Here is a 27,735-nt window from a genome sequence, read left to right as displayed (position 1 = left end):
TTCAATCCTTGACAGCTAAAAGTTATTTGGAATTTCACTTTCAGATATCGAAGTTACAAAAATACACCTGTATCAGTAATCACTAATCAGTATAATGTAAATATTGAATATTTCATTCTTAGGGAATTTGGAGCAGCCTCTCCACTGCAACTTCATGACCATACCAACATGCCTTTTTACGCCCATTCCTCGTTAAAGGGGCAAATTGCTGTCGCACATAAGCAGCGGGCCACAGTTTTCTTTAAAGACACAATGACTACGTATTTTGCCCTTTTCCGTTACAAGTACATGATAGTAATATGCTAAGCAAATGTTTTCCCACCATTGTTAGTTGCCTTTTGGTCGTCCCGGGTAAGGTTTTGCTTAGAAACACGCTAAAAACACGTGTCGGAAATGCTATAAAGGTGAATATCGTGGCATTCTGATAATGAAAAGACGTTAGTTCTTTAAATTTTCAGTCATAATTTACATCAACCACTTAGGCCGGCTTGTCACGTGTTGATGAACTTGTCCAGCAGACGACCTTTTTACGTCAGATGCCGTTTTATTCTTGTCGCCAACTTTTGCATAATTTACGTTACCGAACTTCTGTTGGGTGTAATTCGCTTACGAAAAGACATTTTCCGATAATGTTTTCACTGTTTTATCTGCTAAACAGTGGTGTTGCGTAATAGACAAATGACAGAACACATAAAACACGAATGTTGGAAACATGACTATAACCGCTAATCTCAGGCCGTTTGTCACTTTTTTGATATAATTTACGTTACCATAATAAGTCCCTTAGAATTATAGAAAGACCATTACTTTTGCACTCATAGGAAAGAATGCTCCCAGATAAGTAATTGCCTGCAGAGTTAATCTTTCCAGAGCTGTTTGTTAAAATTTTATTTATCATTAAAAGCATAAATATAATTTACGTTACCATATAATTTACGTTACCATTTTTTTTCTTCAACATGTCATCGGATGTTCAGCAAGAGCACATCAACCAAAGACATATTATCTGCTGTAATGTTACTGTAGGTGGGCTTGGCTTGCCATAGAGTCACAATGCAGTCTGTTTATATGTTCCTGTTTCAGTGAATTTTACGATGCTGGAACTTTTCATTTCTCATAGGAATGTAGAAATACGAGGGGCGAGTAAGAACAGAAAGAAACAACACGCCGACTCCCGGGATTCGAACCCGCGCCGAACCCGGGCAGCCGGATCACAAATCGAACGTGCAAACCGTTCGGCCAAAAGGCTGAAGCCATTAAGCGTCTTCGGTTTAGCAGTCCTTGAACACCACTGTTACACTACTCCCCCTTTTCTTTTCAAGATTCGTCCTCGAATCTCCGAGATCGACATCCCTGTGTAGCACATACTAGCCTGTTACTCACAGGGCCGGCGTGGGAACCATTGTAGAAATTCAGAGGGGCGAGTAAGAACAGAAATAAACAACATCCCGACTCCCGGGATTCGAACCTGCGCCGAACTCGGGCAGCCGGATCACAAATCCAACGTGCTAACCACAACACCAAAAGCTCAAGAGCTGTTGGCGTGGTCAGTTTGGCAGCGCTAGAACACCACTGTTACAGGAACGATGTTCAAATGATAAACCTGACATGCACCAACTTGGAAAGATGCGGGTGTTTATATTGATATCTGATGCTTCAATAATCAACATTACACGGAATGTATAGTACCAAGTTGAATAAATGTATATTGGGTTGGACTGAACCAAAATAAACTCCTGTTGTCAAAGTAGACTCGTCCAAGTTTGTCGTCATTTTCGCGCGCTTTTTGAAGATCACACGACTGGAATGACAGAAATTCATGCTCGACACTGACTGATGAAGTAAGGTACGTTTCAAGCATGTTTGTCTTAAATAGCAACAGAGATTATGATCAGCTAATTATGAAGGTCAATGTAGTCAAGATTCGTGTCACAGAAATATTTCTCGTTTTACACAGTGGACCCCTTTATATAAACGTACAGACGGCGGTAAATCAGCGACACTATTTACGCTAGCGCCACGTTATCTACATTGAGGACTTGTCATTGAGTTATAAGCTCCATGATCAAAAGCATATGGGCTGCAGAAGTTAATAGCTAACTTAAGTTAAGACTTAACTATCATTAGATGTTCCGAAGTTTTCACCTTTGCTTGTTTAGGTTGGAAATCTTGTTAATTAGAAGCAAACTACTCTTTCAACCAGTCGTGACTGCACAGAATTGATGCACAGAATTGTTTTACATGGACAGACACATGGTTCAAGGCAGAAAGCTATTTGTGAAACCAATCCCACTCTATAAAGTCAAGATCTATATAACGTCAGGCTTGTCATGTAATCATGTGGCATTAGTATAAAGGGACAGGCTGCCAGGATAACTGTAGAACAGACTGCCTTTACACATGCAGCTCTCTTTTGGAAAATTCACTTAAGGGTTAATGACCCGCCCCGAGGTGTATATGGTGTCATAACGCCTGGTCCTTTGCTATAACCACCGAATAAAACCACCGATGTGAGCAAAGCGAACGGGGTGGTTTTATGAGCATCGACACTGGTGCCGGTGTCGATTCATTCTGACCAATCAGAGGAGCGAAACCCACCTGCCTGGCCTGGATCTTTGTGTTACGGCGTCATAACCAACGTGGAACGGGGCCTTCTGATTGGTCCGCGGCGCCTGGCTATATGATAATGTTGTTTATAGCCTTGCTCATCAACAAAAGCCTTGTTATACACATATTACACAGTTCTTTCTGCCGGTATTATTGAACCACACGATATAAGGTGTATGGATGGACATTTTGTTAGGTAGCACATTCATTTTATATTGATGTGACATTGTGTTTGTTCCACGAACAAAGATTGTCCTGACATTAAAAAATGTTTTATAAGAAGTGCGATAACTGGTGTTAAGTTTGTTGTCTTTCCAATATCGAAAGCTTGTGCTAGAAAGGCCCCGTCCATCTGGTTATGTTGCCATCGCATCATGTCCTTCTATTCCTAAAGACTTGATTAAAGGACGCGAGGACGAAGCGGTTCTGACCTAGAGCGTGTGATTGCGTGAATCCTTTGTTACTTAGCATGTATTTAAATAGACCCCGCCAAGATAGAGACCTTGCATATCTTGGGTGTCTTTCCGCAGAGTCCGGGTGGGTATAGGACGAACAAGATTATACGGGTATTCCGGATAACAAAGATACACTTTTTTGCTACTCTGAGTTAGCAACATGAAGATAAGAGGTCCAGCATTATAGACGAACATGACCTGATCAGTTCAAATAGAGCCAGTATGTACACTATTCGGCTTTCCTCCAAATGTTAGAGATTCTGTAATTTACGTTACCACAGTTCATTGGCATTTACTGTAGAATAGATATCGCCTGCTTCCAACCATTTTCATAAATATATTCTATCGCTCTTATCCCATCCTACAGGGTGAAAATTAAGGAGTATTAAACGGTTTGTCTTCATATCAGAAAAAAAATATATCATTTATTTACTTTTATACAAATGTAGCAAACTTAATAGCTAGTAATTTTGATGATTATTCCGAAACAAATGACACGGCGGTTAAATATTTCTCATTGGCGTGTAATTTGAAGGTTTTGGGTTGGAAAATTCGCTAATTTGGCTGTTGTTAATCCACTATTACTTGCTGGAACATTTCTCTGTGTAGTAATATGCTCTTTATTACGAAATTGTAGGAAAGATGACATGGCCTACTAAAAATCAAATATCTCCAAAATTAAGCGTGTTAGCACCAGACAAAAATAGCAAAAGATAGTCGATATAAGTGGTAACAAGTTCATACCAGCAGGTAAGCGTTTTGGACAACTTTATTTTTTACAATTTTCTACCTCCAATTTTCCCAGTTAATGAGAAATGGGCGTTTAATGTAGTACTACTGTTTTAAAGAATTGCCTCAACAGCGAACTTAAAACATGGCTTGGAAACTCCTATCCCTTCTAAGTTCTAATATCAAGAAATCAAAACTAATAGAATCCATTTTAGATTAGAAGCACATGGTGTAGCACTAGTTAATGACTTTTATTTCACTTCATGTTCATTTCATTATTGTGTATACTATACCGTATTACTATTATCATGGTATTTCCATGCATACTTGCAATTAGCCTTCCGGCATAAATTTGCAATAATGATATATTATATCATCATAAATTGAAGTTTGGTGAAAACAAGTGACTCTACAGTACTCCTTTATGGCTACCTGATACATTCATCATTATTCCGACCTGTCTGTGAGAGACCTACAGGTCATTTGTTATGAGTTGGCAGCAGACCTCAGGGACTCCCCTTCACAAATCATGAATAGATTCACAGGGCTCGAAATACCTTTTTCTGCATACCTGCACCGGTGCAGGTAACTTTGAAAATTACCTGCACCAGAAATGTTTTACCTGCACCTCTCTAAATCCAGGCAGTATGGATCATACTAAAATTGTTTAGTAAACAATGCCATTTTTTTCTTTTTTTTACTTTATAGGTGGTAGCAGTCAATGCAGCTAATAACAATCCAAATACACCAACATCATGGGACATTCATGTATAAAACCCAGTATTTGGACCAGTGCAGGTTAGGTGCAGGTGCATATGCAGGTGGTAAATTTCGAGCCCTGGATTCGGGTCTCCTTTAACTTAAGATGGGGTCTGGCCATGCAGGTGTGCTGCAGTACAGTATGGATTTTTGGTGATAAAAGAGTTTTCTTACCAGCAAATACATGTTATTACTAAGGCCGCTGTCTCTTGATGTTATAATGATAAAAAAATGTCAGGTACAAAGTACAGAATACAAGTAGGAAAGTTACACCTGGGTACTAAAAATGCATCATACAATGTACTTCTATTGATTGAAACAAAGTTTGATCGGGAATAGGCATTTCTTAACTATCTTGAGATCAAGTATACTACCCATAGCTAAAGGTTTAAATGATGTGAACAATCAATTTGCAACTTTGCTAATCAACGAAATTGCTTTTTTTTTTACTACATTAAACTGCCAGAACGTGCTGGACAGATACACACGGTCACCAAACTGACTATGCAAAAAGGTGTACAGCCAAAACTACCCAAGGAGACCACTTATGCATGGGACCAAACAAATTTGATCTACGTGGACATTTCACATGTCAATAGGAAGATCATCAAAGGGGTCGACAAGGGGGCACATTGAGCATAATAAATATTAATAATTATATATCGAGTTTGTCACCTGCGCAGGTTTGAATGTACCTTGATAGACAAGATTTTTGGGTTTTTACATTTGTTACTTTTGCCAAGAAGAAGGTTTTTTCCCTACTCAGCCTTCAAATGATTACCAATTCACAGCACGTGGGATATATCCGCTATGATTCATAGACCAGTGCCCTGGAGTATGGGGTTGTGCGTAATAGCATTACATCCATACAGACATGTTGATGGTCTCATACGTACCAGTGTAGGTGCAGATAAGGACTGTTAAAATGTTTCAGGCAGTCCCCAGGTATAAGGAACTAAGAGAAGGATCAAGAGCTGAGAGAAGAATCAGCCATGATCTTTTTGAACCCAACTACTCAGGTATATAAGTAGCCAAGAAGTCAGTATTACTTTTACACTACAGTACGTGTGTATTCATGAACATTTATTGAAGGATGAATGCAACATGATTGTTCTGTTCAGTGTTATGGGCATGTAAGAAAAAAAAAACCTTCCAAAACCTATAGTGTCATTTTCTTTAGTAATGAAATGAAATCCATTGATTTAAAATTTTGCTTTTTGTATGTGTAGAACAGAATCACATGTAATGGGGAGGGGGGAAAACCCTGAGATATATATGAATGTTTCAATACTGATTTTCTCTCAAAATTACAATGGCAATACAACCGACTTGCAAATTGCACTGTGCTTAACAAGTCTGCTATTCCATAATCAAATATATATGTACTAGCATATAGTTTCCAAGCTTCAAACTACCATGATTGCATTTGCCTCTTGAATAATTAGGTATTTTTGTAGGTGCATTATAACAATATTAATATAATATTAATATTGTTATAATGCACCTACAAAAATACCTATTCCTGATCTTTTCTGATGGTCCCCAAGATCGCATAATAGAATTGTCTATCTAAATCCTACGGGAGTCCAAACCGAATCCATATGCGGAGATTCTATCAGCGTTTGCGACAAGCCGCTGCCCACCTATAGAAATCAATAAAATTTTACGAGCGGCACTTACCCATGTACGCTGGCACTAAGGACCTTTTCTGTGACAAATGTACGGGGCACTGAGGGCTGTTGCATTCTATTACATTAACAAAGTTCAACTTGATGCGAGGGAGTAATCTCCAAGCAGATCCTACAATGGCATAAGATAGTACCAAACTAGCCAAGGAGTGTAGTCAGCAAAGAGGTGTACATTTGCCATGTAGAATCTGCCCCCAGTCGGCTAGAACAAAGGCTATTAACATCCAATTGTTTCCCATTCAAACTGTGCTTGCAGTGTAGGTGCTAATTGGCCTCCTTCCTGTTTGGTGCTAACTTCCAACTGGGACATGTGCTGGTCAAAGACTTTGTCTCAGTGTAAGTCACTCGTAAAATAATTAGCACATGACAACAGGGAGGGGCAGCAACACCATTGTTGAATAGAACTGCTCCTCCCTGTTTCAGTGGAGGCAGATCCCCGGTAGCAAAACACACTCCTAAGCCGGCTTCAGTCCTCTGCCAGCTTTTGATACTATATTATGCTACCGTAGGATCTGCTTGGAGATTAGCGAGGGAGTTGGTTGTGAACTATTCCTTCTCAGCATGATCTTTATTCGCTCACAATCACCATCATTTCCATCTTTTAAGATTTTTCAAACTTACTTTTTATCACAAAATTTATCACCTATGTTAAAATAGGCTGATGTAGTCTTAAAAAAAAAACACCTCTAAGCAAACACTTGTACTCTATTAATTATATGATGAATATCAATGAATAAATAAACAAATGTTGGGATGCTTTTACATGTACAGTTGTCAGACACCTTTTATAAGACACAGAAAATTGACCTTAAGTTAAACTTGAGCTGGAATTGCATTTGTCCAGCCCTAAAATTTATAGCATCTATTGATGTCTCAAGGTCTCTTTCTATCTGAATGCTCTCCACAGCCAAAGGACAAAATAAAAATCTAGGGCAGGGGAGTCAGTTCACCTGTCTTCATCACATCACATTATTTGGTGCAGCGCTTTTTTTATCATGCATGTCCGTCATCCTTAACTACGTATAGTCATTAAATAGGCCATAACATGGGCAAAGGGATATGCATCAACAAGCCTGTAATGACTGTTTCATGGTTGACAAGAAAAGATAAGCAAGCAAGGCTAAGCAAGAACATTTGGTTGTCATACACGAGGTAGACATCCTTACAGTTTTTTTTTCTAGAAAAAAATTGCATGAGGACAAAGCAGAAGATGGCGTGGCTTCCAGCCCCCTCCAATCCACAGCGAGGAGTTTAACTTAAGAGAATTTTAAGATAAAAGGAGGTACTCTTAGGCTTCTTTGGGAGGGAGAGGGGATTATCGAACTTAGCACTAAAGGTCAAACTGAATTTCATGCTTGTTTAGAGAATCTGCTCCCCTAGAAAAGAGAGCCCATAGTAAGAGGACTGTTACAGAAGTAAACTGCTGAAGAAAAACTGCTTACCTAAGCTTGAAGGGTTCTGTACTTGACACAATATCATCCACGATATATAAATTGGAATTTCTACTTTGTCAAAATGTAATTTTGGAGCTTGAAAGCTGGCCAACTCTAGGCAAGTTGCAATCAAGTCTGGTTGGCTGGGCCACAAAATTAAATTCAGACTGGGTCACTTCCACCTGTGAGCCAATGCTTGAGAGTATCTGACACCATATATCAACAAACATAGCTGATACAATTTTACAGCTATCATAAGTATAGGACGATCACTCATGAGACCAATAAGATTTGGTCTACATGTATGTGGACAGGTGGGCACTACAGATAGGACTTTTCATGCTTCTGTCAATGGGAAAACATATCTCAGGGCCCACCAACAAGTGGTCACATCAGCCATTATATCTATATAACCAGCATTCCACATAATGCACCAGCTTCTGCATCTGTATTTATAAAGCTGGTATAACCAACATTCTGCATGACACACCAGCTTTGACTGAGCAAGTAGATGTGTGGCCAAGACGTCTCCATGGAAGTAATGTACGTAGGAACTGGAAGTGTGTTTTGCTGGGATAGAGTCCGCAGCCATGTGGTCTGATCAGACAGGAAACTGGCATATCCTGATTCTCAAAGCTACAGGGGAAAACTCACTAATTATATTATGTACAGGGCTAAGATACAGTGTATCCTGATCATCCTAAAATTCACAGGGGAAGCATCAATAATTACTCAGTCAGAATCAGACGCAGGTCTGGGGTACAGGGGAGGTCTCATTAATTAACATGTAGTGGTACTGGGAATCCTAATTATAAACTCAAAGGGGAGGGGACATATCAATAATTGTCATAACTGGGTGGGATGGGATATCCTAATTATACACCTATTAGGGACAAGTCCCAAATTACCATGTCTGGGATAGGACATTTGTATATGATTACGATAGAGCAATGTCCAATGCACAGTTTTCCATGCCACTGCCATAAAAATACCATTTGGAGGGTACTTGTTATATTGGTCTGCAAGCAAAATGGTTTATAGGCTAAACACACTGACCAGTGCTTCCACCAAACGAAGCACTTTTACTTCAAATCCCACCCACCTGAAATCCTATATTCTTCATCACTACCTGTATCACCAAATTCTCTATTTGTGATTTTCATATAGCTAATCTGTTTTGTTGGCTTGAATATTCTTTTATCAGTAATAGTCTATAAATTTATTACAAACATTATCTAATAACATTAGTTACTGATATTAACTGTAATGTATGAAGAAATGCCAAACGTGAAAGTCAATGAAGCATGGAGATTTTACAATGAATGATGCACAAACTCCCCCATACCAAAAACCTTCCCCTGAGAATATGAAGTATGAAATATTGTTGTGAAGTGTCAAGTTACATGAATGTCAAGCTCCACTCAGAAGGGCAGAGGGAGGCGCAGTAAACTTGAAGGTAACATTTTTCTGGGCTCCACGAAATCAGTTTTCTGGTTCAGCGATTGATCTTCCCTCCTGGTGATGTGACAGGAACAAATATGCTGACATAAATCGGATAACGAGAGATTACTCATCAGGAACACATTTTTCTGTCTTGGTGAGGAATATTACAGCTAGTAGATGATGCATTAGTTACAACTGACTGCATTAATCAAAATAACCAGAAGAGATTTTCAGCTTATTGGGATAAAAAGAGACATGAGAGAGCCTCTAAATAATCTGCCAGCTATGGAAACCCCTGAATGCCTGGAATATACTTGTGTATTTTTAAATAACAAAATTGCTGCAGATTTACTGTCACAGAGTCCCTAATTGATTCATCAGGCTATAGACTAGTTTATACTAATAAGACACACAGCAGAATTGACTTGTACACGCACTAAGGTTTCGGGTCATTAACTGCGATTAATGTCTGTGAAAGTGATTTGGGCAGTTAATGTTAATTCACCTGCGTTTCCAGGCCACTGACTCTGATCTCCAATTATAAGTGGATTTATAGACTAGTACGTGCAGGAGGCATTTTTGACTAGCAATAAAAGCATGGTGTCAATCAATGTGGAGTGCACTCAGTCAGCCATGGTGGTTATTGACATGTCCTGATACAGTTTCTGAATTTCTGTCTAGTTAACTCCTTCTAAGCATATCTATGAATGTATGTATGTACGTATCTATCTTTATATATAATCATACCTCCATGCAAAAAAAAGACATCATTATATCAACATATTTAGCTATCGAGTAGACTAGACATACTCATAGAGTCATACTACACATGACCTGTTGTGTCTTCTAATCAATATTTACTACAATAATATTGTATAATCTAGAAAACTTCCAATGAAGATTGTTCTACATTATGTAATAAATATACAGGAATATCAGACAACATTTTGCCTTATATTGCACTTGCTATAACTGTTGTGCAATAAGATTTTTGACCTTACCGTTTATGTATTGGACTACTCACCTGTGACCAGTACAGTTATCATTGAATATCACATTAACAATAGTGTAAGCATGGTAATGCTATGATTGTGAATTGTGAATAACTAAACTTTTCACCTCTTCTTAGCATGAAAGTTCATCTGTGTTGGTAGAATACATTATAGAAATTGCCAAAAAGAAAGTTTAGCAATTTCTATAATTTTTACCTCTTCCTTTATGATTTATCTACAACATGTGTATTCTACAACTAATATTGGGTATTGCACATGCACATCTATAAGTGTGTGTGGGTTTCTGTTTACTGTATTGATTGTTACCACCTGTGACATGCTAAACAAACAACAAACCACTTCCAACTGAAGGTAAAATCACAGCTATTACTGTAAATGCAGAAATGTTCGCGGTGGATTAATGTTCGCGGTTTTTGCGGTGACCACTTCACCGCGAACTTAAAACCACCGCGAATATTTTTCTATAATGGTATTAGACTGCAATCTATGGTGTTACCGCGAAATTAAAACCACTGCGAAAAGTCATTTTTCCCACTACCGCGAAATTAAATCCCCGCAAACTTGAATGCATTTACAGTATCTCACTGTTTGGAGTGTGTATTTTGCACCTGTGTTCAACCTCAGCACAGGGTGAGACATACACAGCTGATAATGCATAATTGATTACAGCTTAGATTTGTATGTCCCTTCATTGGTTTGAAAATCTTGGCTTTAGGCAAATAATAAAACACTGCTGCAAGTATATGTAGTATATGTTCATGTGATGGCACGATAATAGCAAAGGTACGATAAGAAATATCACACGCAAAACACAGAACCTAACACCTGTTTATCAAAACCCACTGCTGACCTATAAAACACTGCTGGCTGTATAAACGTGCAGCTTATACATTAACAGTTGGTCAAACATATGATTATTGTGTTAGTAGGAGGGGTGTTGATAAGGTACACAAGGTACGCACCTTTGAATTTGGATCTGATGTTTGCCAGTTCCTTGTTTATCCGCTTCTGCTCTGCTTCTTTGCTTTTACCTGGAAAATATGTCAAACTATGTTAGAGGCTTCTCACCTGTGATACAGTATACAACATAATTGTGTAAAAATACAGTATGGAAAGTACTACTGTACTACAACACTTTGTACTGGGAAATTCATTCTCAAGGATAGATACCATATTATTATCTTAAGCTATTGGTAACATTACTTTTGGAACCTGAAGTTGATTTATTTTCAATACTCCTTCAAAATGCCTGTTTTGTTTGTGTATGCTTGATTTTATATGGAACGTTCTGGATGAAAGATTATCATTTATGTGTGCAATGCAAATAAAAGAAAATGGCAAGACAAAATGGAATATGATCCATACACCCTTGATATTCATATTGGACACTCTCCAAGTTGACCGCTTTGCCTTATGAAATGAACTAGGTACAGGAGCTTCCAATAATATGGAAACAGAAAGTCAAACCGTAATGACAAAACTACTGCTGTATCTTTTTATTACTTTGTCTAGCAGGGCTCAGAATGCTTAATATTGGTTTTCTTAGAACATGTTATTTATAACACTGAGCCCTTGTTTTTTTTTTCCTTTCTTATCTGCAGTTGTTGATTTTTTTTCCAGCAATATGATATATTTTCCGGGAACTCACTGGGGGTATTGTAAATCTTTTAAAGTTCATGGTAGCTTTGTTTTTGCAGTTTCTGCAATGACCTAAACTTTGTGAACAGCAAATATGCATTTCAGATGTATTACTATTACAACATATGTTTCAATCACGGACAAACATCACAAAACCTTATCTCCAAGCAGATCTATAATTCAGTGGCAAAGCAGTATCCATAGGGCCAACCAGTATTTATCTATTTGTTCATTTATTTAATAGTATCCAACAGAGATATCTGGTAACCTGTTGGATACTGATTGGCCCTTTGGATAGTGACTTGCCACTGATAGATCTGCCTGGAGATTACATACCCTTTACCCCTCTTTGGCAAAATTAAGTGTCTTCGCAAAAGTAAATGAAGTAGATACAGTATTTTGAGCCAACAAAGATTGTGATTCTGAAAAAAAAGGTGTCCTCTGGACTGGAGATCCATTTTGGAAATATTCATTTGATACCCAAGAAACACAAACTGATGAGAAGAGTTCCCACGATCGCAACGCCCCCCTCCCCCTTGTCACAGGAAGTACATGGGTGGGGCGAGCATGTCACCAACCTGCGCCCCCCTCCCCCTTAAATCCACAACTTCCGTTCCGTTTACAGAACGTTTCACAACAGAAAATACACGTCTTTATTTATATACAGAGTCTACAACTTGCAAAACATTGACCTGGCACCATAGTGTAACCAAAACATGACGCTTCCGGTATTTTTTTACTACAAAAAAATCTTACACAGGAAGCGGCTACACCGCCGGTTGAAACCATGATTTTCCCCGCACCGTTACACTTACAGGGATAAACCATTATTTTCTTCTCTAAAACTAATTATCTGGCTACAGCAGCGATGCAGTAACATTTTGTGGGATTTACATCTTTGCACGATAAAGAATTGTACCATATCTGAATCCGAGCGTAGGTAAATAGTGGAAAGAAAAAAGAGATTTATATGGGCAAATTTTTGGGGAGGGGCGGCAAATATTTCCCCCGTCCTGAGTGTCAGTCCTGTGACAACTTGGCACAAATCAATGACACTTCCCGATAGAGGAAGACGCTGAAACCGCTGTGTTCTCTTACAGATCATGTTTTACTTCATAATAGTTGGTGTTTTGGTACAAATCTGCACGAGCTAGTCGCACGTGTGTGATTGTACAAAATAAAAATAAAAGGAAACCAAAACGCGTACTTCGTACGAACGATCCCCACACGCAGGGTGGTACCGGATCACTTCGCCATAAACGTACAACTCTGCGACCTTTCGACCCTATAAACTACGCAGTCCGGCTCAGGACAAGCCTGAGAGGATACTCTGGGGGAAGAGGAGGGTGTGAGGGAGTAAGGAAGGGCTGTACTCACAGTTTCTGATGTCGGAGATGAACACGGCGAGGCCGCGCATGCCGTCTCCCTTCGCCACGGTGGGCATGCTGATCTCAGTCCCCCTGGTGAACGATCGGAACTCGCTGGCGAGCTGAAACCAACGTCACAACAAGGAGGTTTTAACGACAACGCAAACGTTCGTACACAGTCCCGGGAGTTGTAGGTCCCTCCGGCACAGTTCTGGGTGAGGTGGGGGGTTTCTGTACGGTGGAAAGCGGGCAGGATTTGCGCGTGAATGTCGGCCGTGGCACGTCAGAGTCAGAAAATGGCCGCCATGTCCGCTCGGCGCCAGAACGAGGCTCCCTACCCACCCCCTTCTCACGTGACGGCGCGGCGGGACGGAGCGACGCCCAACGGGCAGATGTGGCACTACAACTTTCACATTCTTTAAACTGTCAAATAAAACCTCTAAGAAATCTCTACAAAACTTCTTTGTATGAGGAAAAAAATTGTTGTATTAGGCCATACCTACTGACTTTTAAATTTATATGTATACACAGTTGCTATTCATGCTATTCTGTAACCTCATTTCATTCCATTTTTATTTATCACAAGGAGGCTAACGTTATATAACCCCCTTGCAATCTCGTAACAGAGAAGATTGCATCCCATTTTGATTTGATTATATGGATTATATCCTCTGGAAACCCTCAGTGATGCGAGCATGCGAATACAGAAAATTTGAAAAAAAAAAAGGAGAGTTGTCTTCGTAATGAAATTTATGTGGCCAGGTAAACACACTCACTGAGTATGGTACGCCAAATATCTGAGTCTTCATTTTTGTTCTTTCACATCTTCTTCTTTAATTTTTTTTGACCGTTTAAATTACTTTTTTGTTATTCTGTATCATATCCCTTTTCCGACATTTCTTTGCAATCTATGGCATGTATTTGCCAATTTTACAGCTACTTTGTGCGAGTTACAGTATGGTTGAAAACTTTTTTTTTTGAAACTTTTTTTTTCGAAAATTGATGCACGCGAAAGTTATCCATGTCGAATAAACATGACCGTGATGTATGATGTCTTCATAGAAGAGCTATCTAACTTTTCCTGGGAGAAGACAAATGATTTTTTATCTGAAGGCATAATGGTTAAACTTCACGATAACTTTGAGCTTCCTTTCTCTGCTTGTTTAGAATGTCCATCTAGGGATGAGAATGATAACAGTGGTTGTTACACTGTCGTTAATATTTTGAACAAGATGATAGGGATCGGAAGAGGTGGAAAGCGCAAGATCCCAAGCAGATCTTATAAGGTAGTAACAAAAGCATGCAAAGCAGTGTTGTACACTTCAAGTCCCACAATGCTAGGGGCGTACTCTCCAAGCGGAGATTAGGCTCTGGATGTTTTTATTTTTTAGTCGTTTTTATCGGGCTTTCTATTTTGTACTCTTTCTTGATAGACATATGGGGCATAAGCTGTGCCGGGCGGAGGACAATTAGCATCCACTCGGCTGAAGCACAGTTTGATTACTATTACTAGGTTAAATGTTAACATGAACCAAGGAGGTTAAAGATTTTTAACCTCCTTGCATGAACTAATTAACTAGTACTTAGTAGTAGCATTTTTTCAAGATCAAACCTACTGTCCGCAGATTCCCAGTGGATGTTGGGCGCTACGTATACACTCCAAGCAGATTGGTGGGGAAGATTGTGGCATTTATACAAATCTCCCATTTTCTGTCCGCACTCCCCACCAATCTCTGCTTGCAGAATAGTGTCATGCCCAACAGCCACTAGGAATCGGGACACTACTTGGCCAGCTTTTGATACTGTTTTATGCCGCAGATAAGTCTGCGCGGAGATCAAGTTGGAACTGGACGTCCCTTTTTCATCGGCCCGTTCTGAGAGGATTATCAAGGCTCAGAGAAAAAGCTGAACTAAAGTCAGTCGGTAGTATCAACTAAATAGCGGTGGCGGTCATTCCTGTCCTACTCGCGCCGTTTTTGACTCAGTGTTCAAAATAGAATCATGATCGAACAGGTGACGGCGCTTCTGTTGTTCGGCCGGAACGTTCCATTTTGGAGCAAAACTGGGGGTTGTTGATAGATAATGCTGAAATATTATTCTGAAAAGCACAACCCTTTTATCTTCACAACTATGATTCAGTTTTCTTGGATCGAGAATATGGCAACAGTGAACTCAGTAAACCGTTTCATCTGCCCCGGAGACAGATACGTGTTATGCAGGCACTTGGACGTGGCATGAGCGACATCGTGCGGCGGGAGGCATAATGCAGGCAGAGAATTCACTTCCGGGAGGGGAAAACCTTAATTTTCTTGATGCGAGTTGTTTAATTTGCAAAGTTGAATATTTTTTCTGACTTTTGCTTGAGAACAACATGAAACAGATGGAGAATTCGATCGATTGAGGTTGGGGGGACTTAAAAAGCGGAACTTTGCGATATGGAAGCGTACATGCACCTGTCAAGGCCCAGGTCGATAAAATTTGATAAAATCACTAAAAATATGGAACGCTTCACGAATTTGCGTGTCATCCTTGCGCAGGGGCCATGCTAATCTTCTCTGTATCGTTCCAATTTTATTATATGTGTTGCCGTAGCTAACACGAACATAGAGGGAATCAAACCCATATATACATGAACTAAGTTGTTGCCTTTTTCCGTCCGTGGCAGGCCACCCAACACCGATCTGACGCGTTTTCTAGCTTCCATTTTAATTAGGAAACAACACAGAAAACAGCTATCTTCCAAAATATTCACATACTTCATACTTTCCCTCTTAAGGCCCCAAATCTGACATTCCTAGCTTAAGATGCGCTGGAAAACCATTTTACATGCCCACTTGCGTAGCTGTGGCGTGCTCATGGCGGATAAAGAGTCGTGACGTCATGCATGAATCAGGTGACCCCTGTAGCTGTTTGAACAGGTGACATCTGGCGAGGCTGGTGTGCTTAACAGAGCCCCCCTGGGGACCTGTAAACTAGCCTTAATGGACAAAGAAAGTGCCTAAAAAGCTATTAAAACACTCACATTTCAGAAAAATATACACTCAGAAAAAAAAATCCACACTTACAGGTGCAGTCAGGTGCAGTTCGACACTGTATTACAAATTGCACCTTTAAGATGCATCGAAAACGTCAATTTTTGGTGCACTGAATCCTACGCGCTTCAGTCACATCTCGCTAGGCACCGCCACTGTACTGTAAAGTTTACAGGATGACGTCATTACCAAGGAGACGTATTGAAACATGGCGGCCGCCTGGTTGGTGATTTGATACCCACAACAACACTTCGACCCGCCTTTTTGTCTTTCCAGATAACCGTTCGTCTTTATTGTCAGGACCTATGCGAGGAAAAGACACTAGTTAACTGAGGGACGAAATTTAGGTGAGTCAGCTTCTTCGGTTTCGTTTTTGAGAGGCGGTTTTCCTCGTGTGTTCGCCGTGTTTTGGTCCTTCACACAAAGCTCGGAGAAATATGTCGACCGAATGGGGAGGGGGGCATCGGAAGAAAAACATTCGTTTTGGACGAATTTCACGATGCTATGTGGCTTTATTGCTTGTGGATAGTTGAAAATTAGAGGATCTGTTATTTTTGGTTCTGTTCAAGTTTGGAATTACGAATTCAGGTTCAGTTTTCTTCTTCCGCTAGGGAAGGTGAAATACTGCTCTAATGATAATTGGACCAATTATGTTCTAATTACACGTTAATTAGCACACGACCAAAGACTGTTGATTCAGAATACTAGTACCATGCAGGGTGTTATTACTTCTCAAAAACAGACAACTCTCTAATAATAATAGTACTGTAATGATGATGTATTGAAAAAAAAATGACCTTTTGTATTTATGTTGTAACGATTGTACATCATGTAATAATTTACTGACCATATTGTGCCTGGGCAGGACAACAGGTTCTTTGTGGAACATTGAGACTAAGATTTATTAATTTTCTTGTCTTGATTTCCATTCTATCTATAACACAAACACTGAAGTCGTGCCTAAATGTATCATCATTTCTAAATCAGTCAAAAAATTAACCTTACTGACAAATAAGTTAAAGTCAGCATTCTTGAGCAATCCCTGTACAAATCTGGTCTCCTATATCACCCTCTCAGCACCCTCCTACTAATTGGCCCCTTGGGGAGGAGTCCCTCAAGTGTTTTTTGTTTGCATCTTGTGTGCCCATATAATATTTTTTTGGTGTATAATGCCACACCCCCAGCTTACTGTATTGTAGAAAAGAGTCTTTACTCGATCCAGAGTCTGACTTCAAGGATGGTAATTTAGAAAACCAGTCTGACATGAGATTAGGCCATACACTTGTACAGCTGCTGGTGTCTCCTTATAAGTTATACACACCCTGGATTTGTCACAAACAATTTATACCTGCAGTGTACATGTACATTGGCTCCTGCCTTCCTATACATACATTACAATAGAGAAAGACAACCATTGTATCCAAAAATCCTTTGAGCTTCGCAACTTATATGTCCATAATCTATTCTACTGTAGTACAGTCATGTAAGTCAGCTAGTAGAAAGTAGGTTGAAGTGGGAAAATAAAGGCAATGGGTTGACATTTGTTCAGAAGTTCAAGTGTTCTACCTGACATGCTGAAACAACAGTCTTACTGCTTGTGCCACCCCACAACTTCAGTTGTACCAAATGGACTATACACCTGTGTCTGTGTGTACAGTCAAACCTGTCTATAGCGGCCACTCAAGGGACCGGACAAATTTGGCCACTATAGACAGGTGGCCTCTGTATAGAGGTGGTAACTTGTAGATAAAATACCCAAGGGACCGACAAAAAGTGGCCACTATGGACAGGTGGCCCCTCTGTAGAGGTGGCCCCTAATACAGGTTTGACTGTACTTATATTGTTCAACATTACATTAATTTTGTATGTATACAATGGCTTGTTTAATGTTTTTCTCGATATCAACATGATAGGATGACTTCGGATATAATTATAAGAAAAATGGATAACATCTCATTTCAAAAAGATGAGCAAAAAATATCTATCGTCTGAATAGAACTTAAAACACAAGACTAGTAACGGGCATGTTAATGTAATTTCAATGTTTTTCATATGTCAGTTTGGCTGTTTTGCCCCAGGGTGATACACAACATTACCTGCTAGGTTACCAGACTGAGAATGCTTCCAAGAACACCTCTCTGTATTCTTATCAGTTTAATGGGACAGATCACTAAATCACTATACAAATGTGTAATGAAAAAAAAAAAGACTAACAAACAGTGCAGAATGATCATATCTTAATGAGCACATGGCTCTCCGATTCAGAAAGAGCACAATTCTTTTGTCTATACCCAATAAGATGCTCTGTGCTTTGTGGCTTCCTCCAACTATAAGCTGAAAATTACCAAGGAGTTTATAGATAAAAATTACATTATGGCCACTCAAGTGTGCTAAGCCCTTAGGGGATACAAGTACTTTAAATTTGTTGTACATGGTGTTGTCATGGGAACAAATTGGAAGGTATTACCCTTCTAGAGGAGATTCAAATCCCACTCTTCCCTGTAAAAGTCAGGTGAAGTTGAACAAGGTATCAGACAACAATGACATGTACATTTGTACACACCAGCACAAAGCGTTGTGCTGCCTCTAGGCAGTACCGCATGTGCGTGTTGTTTGGATACCAAGTCAGCTGTCAACGTTACACTGTGAACAGAGCTCATTACCTTAGGACTTTGTAAATACCACTGTGAACAGAACTGAATTTCATTAGGTTGAAAAATCTCATATTGAACAAAGATACATGCACAAACAACAACATGTAAAATTTTGCCACGGTGACTCATAATATTAATACAGGATGAAGTGTCAAATGAATTTGTCTTTCTGGAAATACTAAAAAAACTTTCAGAGATTAGCTTATGTAAACTTTAAAAGAACACATCCTTTAAAACCTTAACTCTCCCGGTTTAGATGCTAAGACCTATTCACAGTTGAGCTGAGTTCTGAAAAGGAATATCAATGATCTTTATTGGTATTTTGGTAAACATATAATTAGATAAAGTTTCTTGTTGCCAATAAGGTACAGTAACAATGCCCGTCTTGTGATGTGTATATAGAAGGCGGGGTGGCAGAGTTAACAGCCATGACCATATTTACTCAGCCTCACTTGACGTTTTAATGGATCAAACGTCCCTAACTCTCACCTGGAAGCCATGGGCACCGCTTAATGTGAGACATTTAGTGGGGCTGGAACATTGGGAATTTACAACAGTAACAGTTATTAGACTTGGGCCTGGAATGCTACACTGTGATACAAAATCTTGGCAAGGCTGCTACTAGTAAAGGAGTCACAAATGTATGTCCAAGTCAGGTGGTATGGGAATAGGATTCAGTCACTGTGAAAATGACTTTGAAACATGATTTGACTATGATAGTGTGGAGCAACTGTAAGCAAGTCTTATTCTGAAAATCACTATCTGCTAATAGTATGTTTTGACTTGATGGAAATATAAAAGATTCCAATGATGTGATTGAAGCAAGGCATAGTTGATATCCCTTATTTCAGATATTTACCTATTCCATAGTATAACAATGATAATTTTGAGTTTCGCAAATTGCTGTCTTAAACATCAACGACAGCACATGTACATGTACATACATTTACACATTCAAAGCCAACATGGTTTTGTGAGATTGGATGTCTGGAAATGAGTGGAATTGTAAAGAGCATTACTACTAGTATGTAAATGATTCCCCATGTGGCAAAACATGATGACTGTAACAGCGATAACTTTACTAGTTTATCACTTCATAATAGTGCAGTCCCCACCGACCCCAAAGTTTGGGTGTGTTGCCCCCGTTGCTATGACAGGTAAGTATGTGTCATTAAACATTTAAGTGTCCACGGCCAAAATCAAAGTGAACAGCAGATCGTCAGGTACAATTAGATAAGTGTCTTTTGTCGTTTCTTTTTGTTTAAAGCATGTTGTACTTTGTTATCATCAAACAATCAGACAAATCATTTGTGTTGAGAGTTTTAACAAATTAACATAGTTTGGTGAGATATCATGGTTAAAGGCTATAGTGGGCAAATTGTCTGTCTGTGTACTACAGTTATTGTAGATGACACTTATAGCATTTCGTAGGATTCAGTATGAAAATGATTTTGTGCTTGGAGCATTTTGTTACCACATGTATTTCCTGTTAATCTTTTTATGGCAGGACTGTTCTATATCATTGTGTTGAGTCAGATATTGACAGTAAAAAGCAAATAGCCACAAGCACAAGCTAAGTAACTTTTCCCCTTTTTAGCATCATGATTCAATATGTCCTTTATCGTTTAAGAAGTACCAAATAAATGAATATATTTTGTTTCTGCCTACATCAGACTGTCGCAGCCATGTCCAAGCGTGAGAGAGACAAGCCCAAGTCCCTGTCCACCCACAAACTGGGCCGCTCAGCGAGCGGGACCGTCAGCTACGAGGACCTGATTGTGGCGCAGTATCTGGACGAGATCAGGAAGGCGACCAAGGACAAGGGGTGAGTTGACGTGCAGCCTTTGATAGGTTGAGTTAACATGATAATAGAGTTAAAATGAAATCTAGGATGTTTGGGAGATTGCCTTGATGTTGCACAGCCAGATCGTAGTTTCCCTTCGTGATTCTTCTCGGTTGACAATATCCCCTCTGATCTTGTTTCCTCTTCTGTTTGTACACTGTAGATGCTTTCATGCATTGCAAATTTGCAAGTTACAGTTATGAACAAAACTATATATATGTATGAGTAGGCTCTGTGGCTCATATTTTAGAAAAAATGCAAAATTGTTTCAAGCACCTAGACTGATGACAAAATCCATTGAGTAATAATATCATGTTGTAGGTACTCAATGTATTTTGTACCTTTGAAGGAAGACTTCGTAACTATATCAGTCAGTTTGGAGTAAATGTACATGTTTTTTCTTGTCTCTGTCAGACAAGATTTTGAGGCAAAATAATAACCTATTCCAACAAATGTGTATTCTGCTAGCTATACCCATTCACACAATGTCACTGTCTCTATTAAACCTTTTGAATACAATTTGTGTGTAAAATAGTATCAACAGCAAAGAAAAAATTAGAATACATGTAATTGCACATTGGATGATACAAGGTCATATTCAAAAGGTCACCTATATGTAGATTCATATTGGCAACCACAATTTGTCACAATCATACTTAATTAAGCTGCTTTAATGAAGTACATTGTAGGAGCCAAAGAAACTGCACCTTAGAATATACAGCATAATTAATCATCTATATATATGGGTTACATATGAATGTACATAAAGGTAATTGTTCACTAGTATACAGAATTTGCTTGAAATCTAAATGTCATGAAGAATACTAAAACCTTTGTGGTAACTATCACTTGTTCAAATCAGTAACAGAATTTCAGATCCAACTTAGCGAAGCTCTAAATAGAGGTACTAGACAGTAAGGTTTGTAATTATGTTTTGCTGATATTCTATGCATTCAAATTTTAGTTTAGTTACACCAGTGTACCTGTTCCCCAAAATTAATTCCAAGCCTTTCTTGTAAAGCATGCCATGATCTGATAACCACATTACGGTAATACATGTAGTAATATACTTGAGAATTGACTAACATTAGACATAGTATTATTGCATTGATGGTTTTTGTCACGCACTGTATAAATGTTGAGCAATAAAGATCCTTCCTTCCTTTATTCATTCTATATGAATTTTGCAAATACAGAAAAACTATCTGAAACATTTCAGAAAATGTTGATTGTTATGAATAAATGAATGAATTTCATTGCTCAACAATTGAATAAGATACAATGTATGGCAACAACTATTAACAACACTACAAGCCTAATCTAGCCCACACTGTATGAATAAGAAAGCTACTTATAGTCCCTTGAATACTATTACCCATCATGGCAGTGTACAATTCAATCATTGACATGTAATGGGGTAAATTGATTCACTGAATGTTATAAAAGTGGCAGTGATGTCAGTGCCATTATGTGTGAATATATGGAAAACATTGAGAATAATCATGGAAGCTTCATTTTTACCAAATTGCACTGCAAAAGGAAAGCAGAATTGTCACATGTCAACATTATTAATTTTATTATCAACTGGGAATGCAGAATTGAAGGCAGAAAATTCCTTTTTCAGTCTTTTACTATCAATGATGTGTGATCGTAACTGTGAGCTTGATGCTGTCATGAAATGGGAACTGCTAGAATGACACATTATAGGCTAACAGTGAAAGAACACAATTACCAATTTGACATTGATCAAAACTTTAAAATATAATCTACCAATTCATATTGAATTTCTTACTCAATATATGGACAGGAAATGGAAAAAGCTACCAAAATTCGTAAAATCATAAGACTGGCAAATGATTCCCATTTGTACAAATTACAAAAATTCCTTGACAATATCACAGTAGTTTGATATGACAAAAGGTAATGTTAGTCATTATTCATACACATCATAGTAGCAAGTAACCAATTTTTGTCCTAATGGTAAATTGTCTGACATTTTATGTACTCCAATCCTCCATATAACGTTTCAAGTTTGAGTCATTCCATTGGGAAGGTGAAGTACGGAATATTGGCGATGACTCCTGTTGGAATAAGTCGATGCCTGCACGCTTGTGATAAGCTAGATATACTGTTCCACGGCCACACATCTCATATACGTCATACAAAATGTCCTAGCTGTAATGTGCCAATATATTTTACAAAAGTTCAGTTCAGTACAATTGTGAAAATTGCCAACATTCTGATACAGGTTACATATCTCTCAATGATAGTCTGTACATGTAGATCATTTAATTGTCTAATTTCCAAATTTCGCTCAATAGTCTTAAGTAATACCTCTGAATGTGAATAAAAACACATACTATAACTAATACTGAGTATTACTCTAAAGATGTAGATACATCAAAATGTCTAGAAAGATACTGAAAGAGCTGTTTGATATATAATTATTAATATATCTTCATTAAAACAGTTGTCTAAAAATCTTGTGGTACAAATCTAATTACATACAGTTTGGCCATGTTGATATACTTAGTTAATTAACAAGAAGGTTAACATTACCCAACATTTCTAGCCTTTTCTCTCATAAAATACAGATGATAGCATTGTGCATAAAATGACAGGCCTGTTCAGTGTACTTGTATGGGGATGTAGATGAATGTGTGTTTCATTGTCATTCCCCTGGGAATGGAATGTCAGCTGGTGTAAAGGTCACGGAAGGATTCTCATTCATTCATCTCAATGGCAGTTTATCAATCCGAAAAAATTATTTTCCACACGTATCAACTGTGTATGCGTGCAATGTAAATGAGGTATGCCTTGAACAACGTTTTTCTACCCGTTTATTTCCCATTTTCAACATTTCGTCAAGGCAGGAAGGGTAAAGATAAATCAATACGGCAGTGGTACCATGGCAGCGTGACCCCTAATAAAAAGATGGCCCCTCGCAGTGGGCTCACGTCAACTGATAGTTTAGTAATCAAATCAGAGCCGAGAGATACAGGAAGGGAAACCGCTGAGGGATGCCCTAATCTTGGTGCTGAACTGTCTGCTGTTGTTACACCAGACTTGTGGAAGAGAGAGGAGAACATTTGAAGGACATTTTAAGGAGAGAGAGACAGAGAGGGGTTTACCTCTGTAGCCATTTTGGCTGGAGGATCCTGGGAGTGGTGGAACATGCTGCTGATCTTCTCCTTACTCTCGGACAGCATCTCGCTGACGGCCTTCGGAAGCGGGGACTTCGGGCGCGGGTGCGGGGACTTGGGGGGCTCCATGGCTGCTCAGACTCTCCGTGTATAGCACCGGTACAATCCCCTCCTCACGACAAACCACAGAAGGGGGTTTTCAGATTGGAGAGGAATGTGGCGTGATTAGCATGCGTGGTAATTAATTTCCTCTGTACGGATGGGTTGGGGCTGGTCCCAGGTGACGGGGGAACTGACACGCTGTCGACGGGGACGGCAGAGAGATGACAGCATTGCCCACAGGACACAGCCTGCCCACACTGAGCACCAAGTTACACTGCTGCACCGTGTTATGGTGAATCATGTGTTTCCACTTAAGCCGGGGAATATATTATGTGGAGAGGAGGGTGCACCTCAGAGATAACTGCGGGCGTAGTTTGGAATTCAGGAGAAGTGTGTTTTTGATGCGGAGCTGCTTTTCGTGTGAGATGACAGGTTACGGGTTATGCATGATGCCTGGGGAAACTCCAATGAAATGCAAAAGAGAGTGCGAGGAAATGACCTCTTTATGACACCGGTCTATCATTCGTCGTCGGGGGCGTCAAACTCACAGGGACATTTCAAACTAGGACCGTACCATTTCGTGTTAAGGGGGAGACTTAGTGATATCAATCACTTCTTTTTCTTGTATAGTTTCATCATTTGTGAATTAAAACTGATTTGGAATAGTCTATATTTTTGGATGATATTTTGCGATGCGCTCCTTCAGATATCAACTTTAAAATACCGTGATAATATCAGGTAAGATTATGGAAGGAGACAAGAATAAAATGTATGACGTTCAGTGATTGTGAATTCATTTCCGTGAGATAGGACTCTCAGTGCGTTTTCTCTCGGTATGAATATTTCATTAGGCGTTAAATTGACGGGTACCTGTGAATCATCATTGGTCCTGTACTCCAAATTGTGTGATAGGGGGCTTAGGGATGGTACAGTAATACCATAGTTGGGAGGGGGATTTCTAGATATCTTTCTGCTATGATTTTCATAATGAGTTTTGAGATTTGCAAATGGGATACGTTGTTCTGTATCCAACTGAAATATTATCTCATTTGAAATTTTCAAATATTTTGTTTGATATGATAAGAAAAAAAGCATTAGTTGTGAATATTTATCATGATCTTCAATGAATCTGAATTATCTAGGCCTTCCATGAGGATTGGGGGAAAAGCACTGCCTTCTCCTAAGTCCTTCAATGACAAATGTTTTAGAATAATATCATTTTACAAAACGATTGGAAGGAAAGCAGACGTATTATGAGGCCTGTGACAAGACTACCCTTTTCAATAATGACATGGATGGTCCCTGTATCAGAAGCATGACTGGGAACATGCTGATAATGAGGACACACCACCCACGTACGCTATAGGCAGCAGAGAGATCAAGGGACACACACCTTCAACCACAGGAACGATTATATTTGCATCATCATCATGATGATGACTACATTATGTACTATTTAATCGTAGCTTGCAGACTAGCAACACATGTAGGTCTATAGTGCAGGTGGTGTGCAAGTGTATGATCAGACAAGGTAACTTGTGTCTTTAGTTAATAAAATATAGATTTGATTCAGCATGAATTTCAGTTATCGAAGATGCAAAGCCATGTATGATTGACAGGAGTACTAATACATGTAAATTTCATCCATGATAATGGAATCTCTTTACCGACATCCAGGGAGCATTTTGTTAAAGTTCAGTTGGAAAGATATTTTTCTGAAAAAGCATGAAATATGCAAATTGGGCAATTGAATAATTGTCAAACTGTTGTATATTCTAGTCATTTGGAAGCACGTTAAAAAAATGCTTTCCACTTTTCATTGCTTCAAGAAATTTTAACCACTGGAGAAACCTCAGATGAAACACAGATTGTGGCTCAAAATGTCCCAACAAGGTGCAAATGGGAAAAGTCCCCGGGAAAATATAAACTTGGCCTTTTCATGTCCATGGCAGTTGGGAATTTGTATTCAAGGTTGTCCAGTATTTTGTGTAAACACGGGTGTGAGGATCTTTTTCACGCTGGCGTGTGGCTGCTACTTCTTAAGACAAAGTGCAAGCAAGCAACAAAAATAACAGAACAACAGTTGCTTGCCAAAGTCTGGCCTACATGTGAAGACTTGATGCATGCAGGTTTGCTCCCTCGTTGGGAAAGTCTTCAACAGTGGTCGACATTGCGAATTCTCATTATTGTATAATACTATCATGATGACAAGTTGAATTATTCAATATATGATGATCTTTTAACCTCTGGTCGTCATGGGGGAGTGAATCGTCTACTATACAGGAGAAACAGGTTTGATCAGTTATTGTTGGCAGCAATTAGCAGTAGCTTGATATGCGATACACATGCAAGACAGTCAAATCTATATACTAGCATTAGATGCCTCATATCACGTTTCAAAACGATCCTCCCCACAATAAAGGTAGGGGATAAACCAAAGGATAACAATTATGGTCTCTATTGCTGGTGCCCTAGTTCCTACCACCTGTATAGGCTACTCCAGACTATTAAGGCTTCCTATCGCTCTCCCTGCCTTTTTCACACCTCAAGCCATGCGTGAAAAGGCAGTGTAAAGCATACTGTTCTCCATTGTCGGACGTGAAAGGTGCGCTATCGTCTTACCAGCCTGGTCGTGTTGACCACGGCGCACGTTGCAAGATAAACAGTTTCCATCCTCGGTACCTGCCAGAATTGTCTGTTATCGTAACGACTCACTTTTACTACTAGCCGTTGTTCGGTAAACTTTCTTTTGCGCACATCATGGCAGTGACAAAGCAGAAAGGACCTCTGTCATTTGTTGATATGGAAAAATTTGTAAAATTAAGCAAGGGGTGAGTGTTTGCTTGGTTGAGTGGAAAACATTAATGGGCATTGTAAGATGTCTTCCTGTTTTGTGATGGCCCTAACTGGCCTAAGTACTTTTCTTCTTTTGAATTCAGTGAAGCAGCAAATGTTACTTGTGTAACAGGTGTGCCAACCTCAGACATTACCAGGTCCTATGTAGGTCAATCCATAAACAGTTCTTTGCAAAAATATTGAAGCAGCATGCTGTTATTGACATAATGTTCTAAACTATTACTAGTATTAGATTGTATAACATTGAATAGATTGTCTATACTGTTGGGTTAGGTTGGATTATATAAATGTTAGTTATCAGCAATAGTTCAACTCCCACATATGATATATATAGATTACTATACATTGAACCTTGTACAATTGTTGTGCAGTAAAGTTTTTCTTCTTCTAGTATTTTGATGTACCCGGTACCGCATAGCATTCAATGACAGATTGAATTAGGATTAGGATTTTTTGCCCAACTGAGAAAAAAATGGTCGGCTTGCTAGAACCCAGTGTTTAGACAAAATATGAATTTTTCCATGCAACGAATCTCAATATAATATGATTGATATTTATTTCAGAGCCACCCACACCCCATCCCCCTACCTACAGCAGCTGCTGAATGGAGGCATCCGGTACGCGCAGGGGACCGGCCCCGGAAAGGGGGCCGCGCGGCCGATGTCAGCGTCCGTACAAGGCCGCTCTGCCTCGCGGGAAAGGTCGAGGATCGACGCCAAGTTCATAGCAGATCCTGCAGGGTTTGAAGCAGAACAGAAGACCATGAAGGAAAAGAGAAAAAGGCCATCCAGTGCTCCAGCTACTAGGAATAGAGCCAGGTAGGAGAGAACAGCTACAGTGCCATTATTTATTTTTTATTTATTTACTTATTTATTTGGATTCTCCATGTACAATGACAAATGGAGGGAATGGCAGAACAGGTGTCGAAAGACACCTTTTCAAAGCTGCCATACCGAAATCATAACAATAATAA

General features: G+C 39.2%; 2 protein-coding genes and 1 non-coding gene across 6 annotated transcripts in view; 1 reads left to right on the top strand and 2 right to left on the bottom strand.

Annotated features, from left to right (window-relative positions):
* Positions 1 to 13,504, bottom strand: part of LOC118413247 (AP-2 complex subunit alpha-2-like) — a 41,661-nt gene extending 28,157 nt beyond the window's left edge. For 2 of the 4 annotated variants that reach the window (XM_035816487.1, XM_035816489.1), the window contains exons 1-2: positions 13,143 to 13,504; positions 11,090 to 11,158 (exon numbers count right to left, since the gene is read on the bottom strand). In XM_035816487.1, coding sequence (XP_035672380.1) covers positions 11,090 to 11,158; positions 13,143 to 13,209 — 136 coding nt within the window. In that variant the 5' untranslated portion in view covers positions 13,210 to 13,504. The remainder of the gene's footprint in view (positions 1 to 11,089; positions 11,159 to 13,142) is intronic. The other 2 variants (XM_035816488.1, XM_035816490.1) reach the window with 1 other exon arrangement.
* Positions 13,505 to 15,624: 2,120 nt separating this feature from the next.
* On the bottom strand, positions 15,625 to 15,731 carry LOC118415065. Its single transcript, XR_004831067.1, has one exon. It is a non-coding gene; the product is annotated as a U6 spliceosomal RNA (small nuclear RNA).
* A 585-nt stretch (positions 15,732 to 16,316) lies between these two features.
* On the top strand, positions 16,317 to 27,597 carry LOC118413529. Its single transcript, XM_035817051.1, has 3 exons — positions 16,317 to 16,511; positions 20,492 to 20,643; positions 27,326 to 27,597. Exons 2-3 carry the CDS (start codon positions 20,504 to 20,506, stop codon positions 27,582 to 27,584), a joined length of 399 nt encoding a protein of 132 aa, XP_035672944.1. The 5' UTR covers positions 16,317 to 16,511; positions 20,492 to 20,503; the 3' UTR covers positions 27,585 to 27,597.
* The last annotated feature ends 138 nt before the right edge of the window (positions 27,598 to 27,735 follow it).

Source organism: Branchiostoma floridae, chromosome 4 (assembly GCF_000003815.2).
Source record: "Branchiostoma floridae strain S238N-H82 chromosome 4, Bfl_VNyyK, whole genome shotgun sequence".
Classification (NCBI taxonomy): domain Eukaryota; kingdom Metazoa; phylum Chordata; class Leptocardii; order Amphioxiformes; family Branchiostomatidae; genus Branchiostoma; species Branchiostoma floridae.
This window is presented reverse-complemented; position numbering and strand designations above follow the sequence as displayed.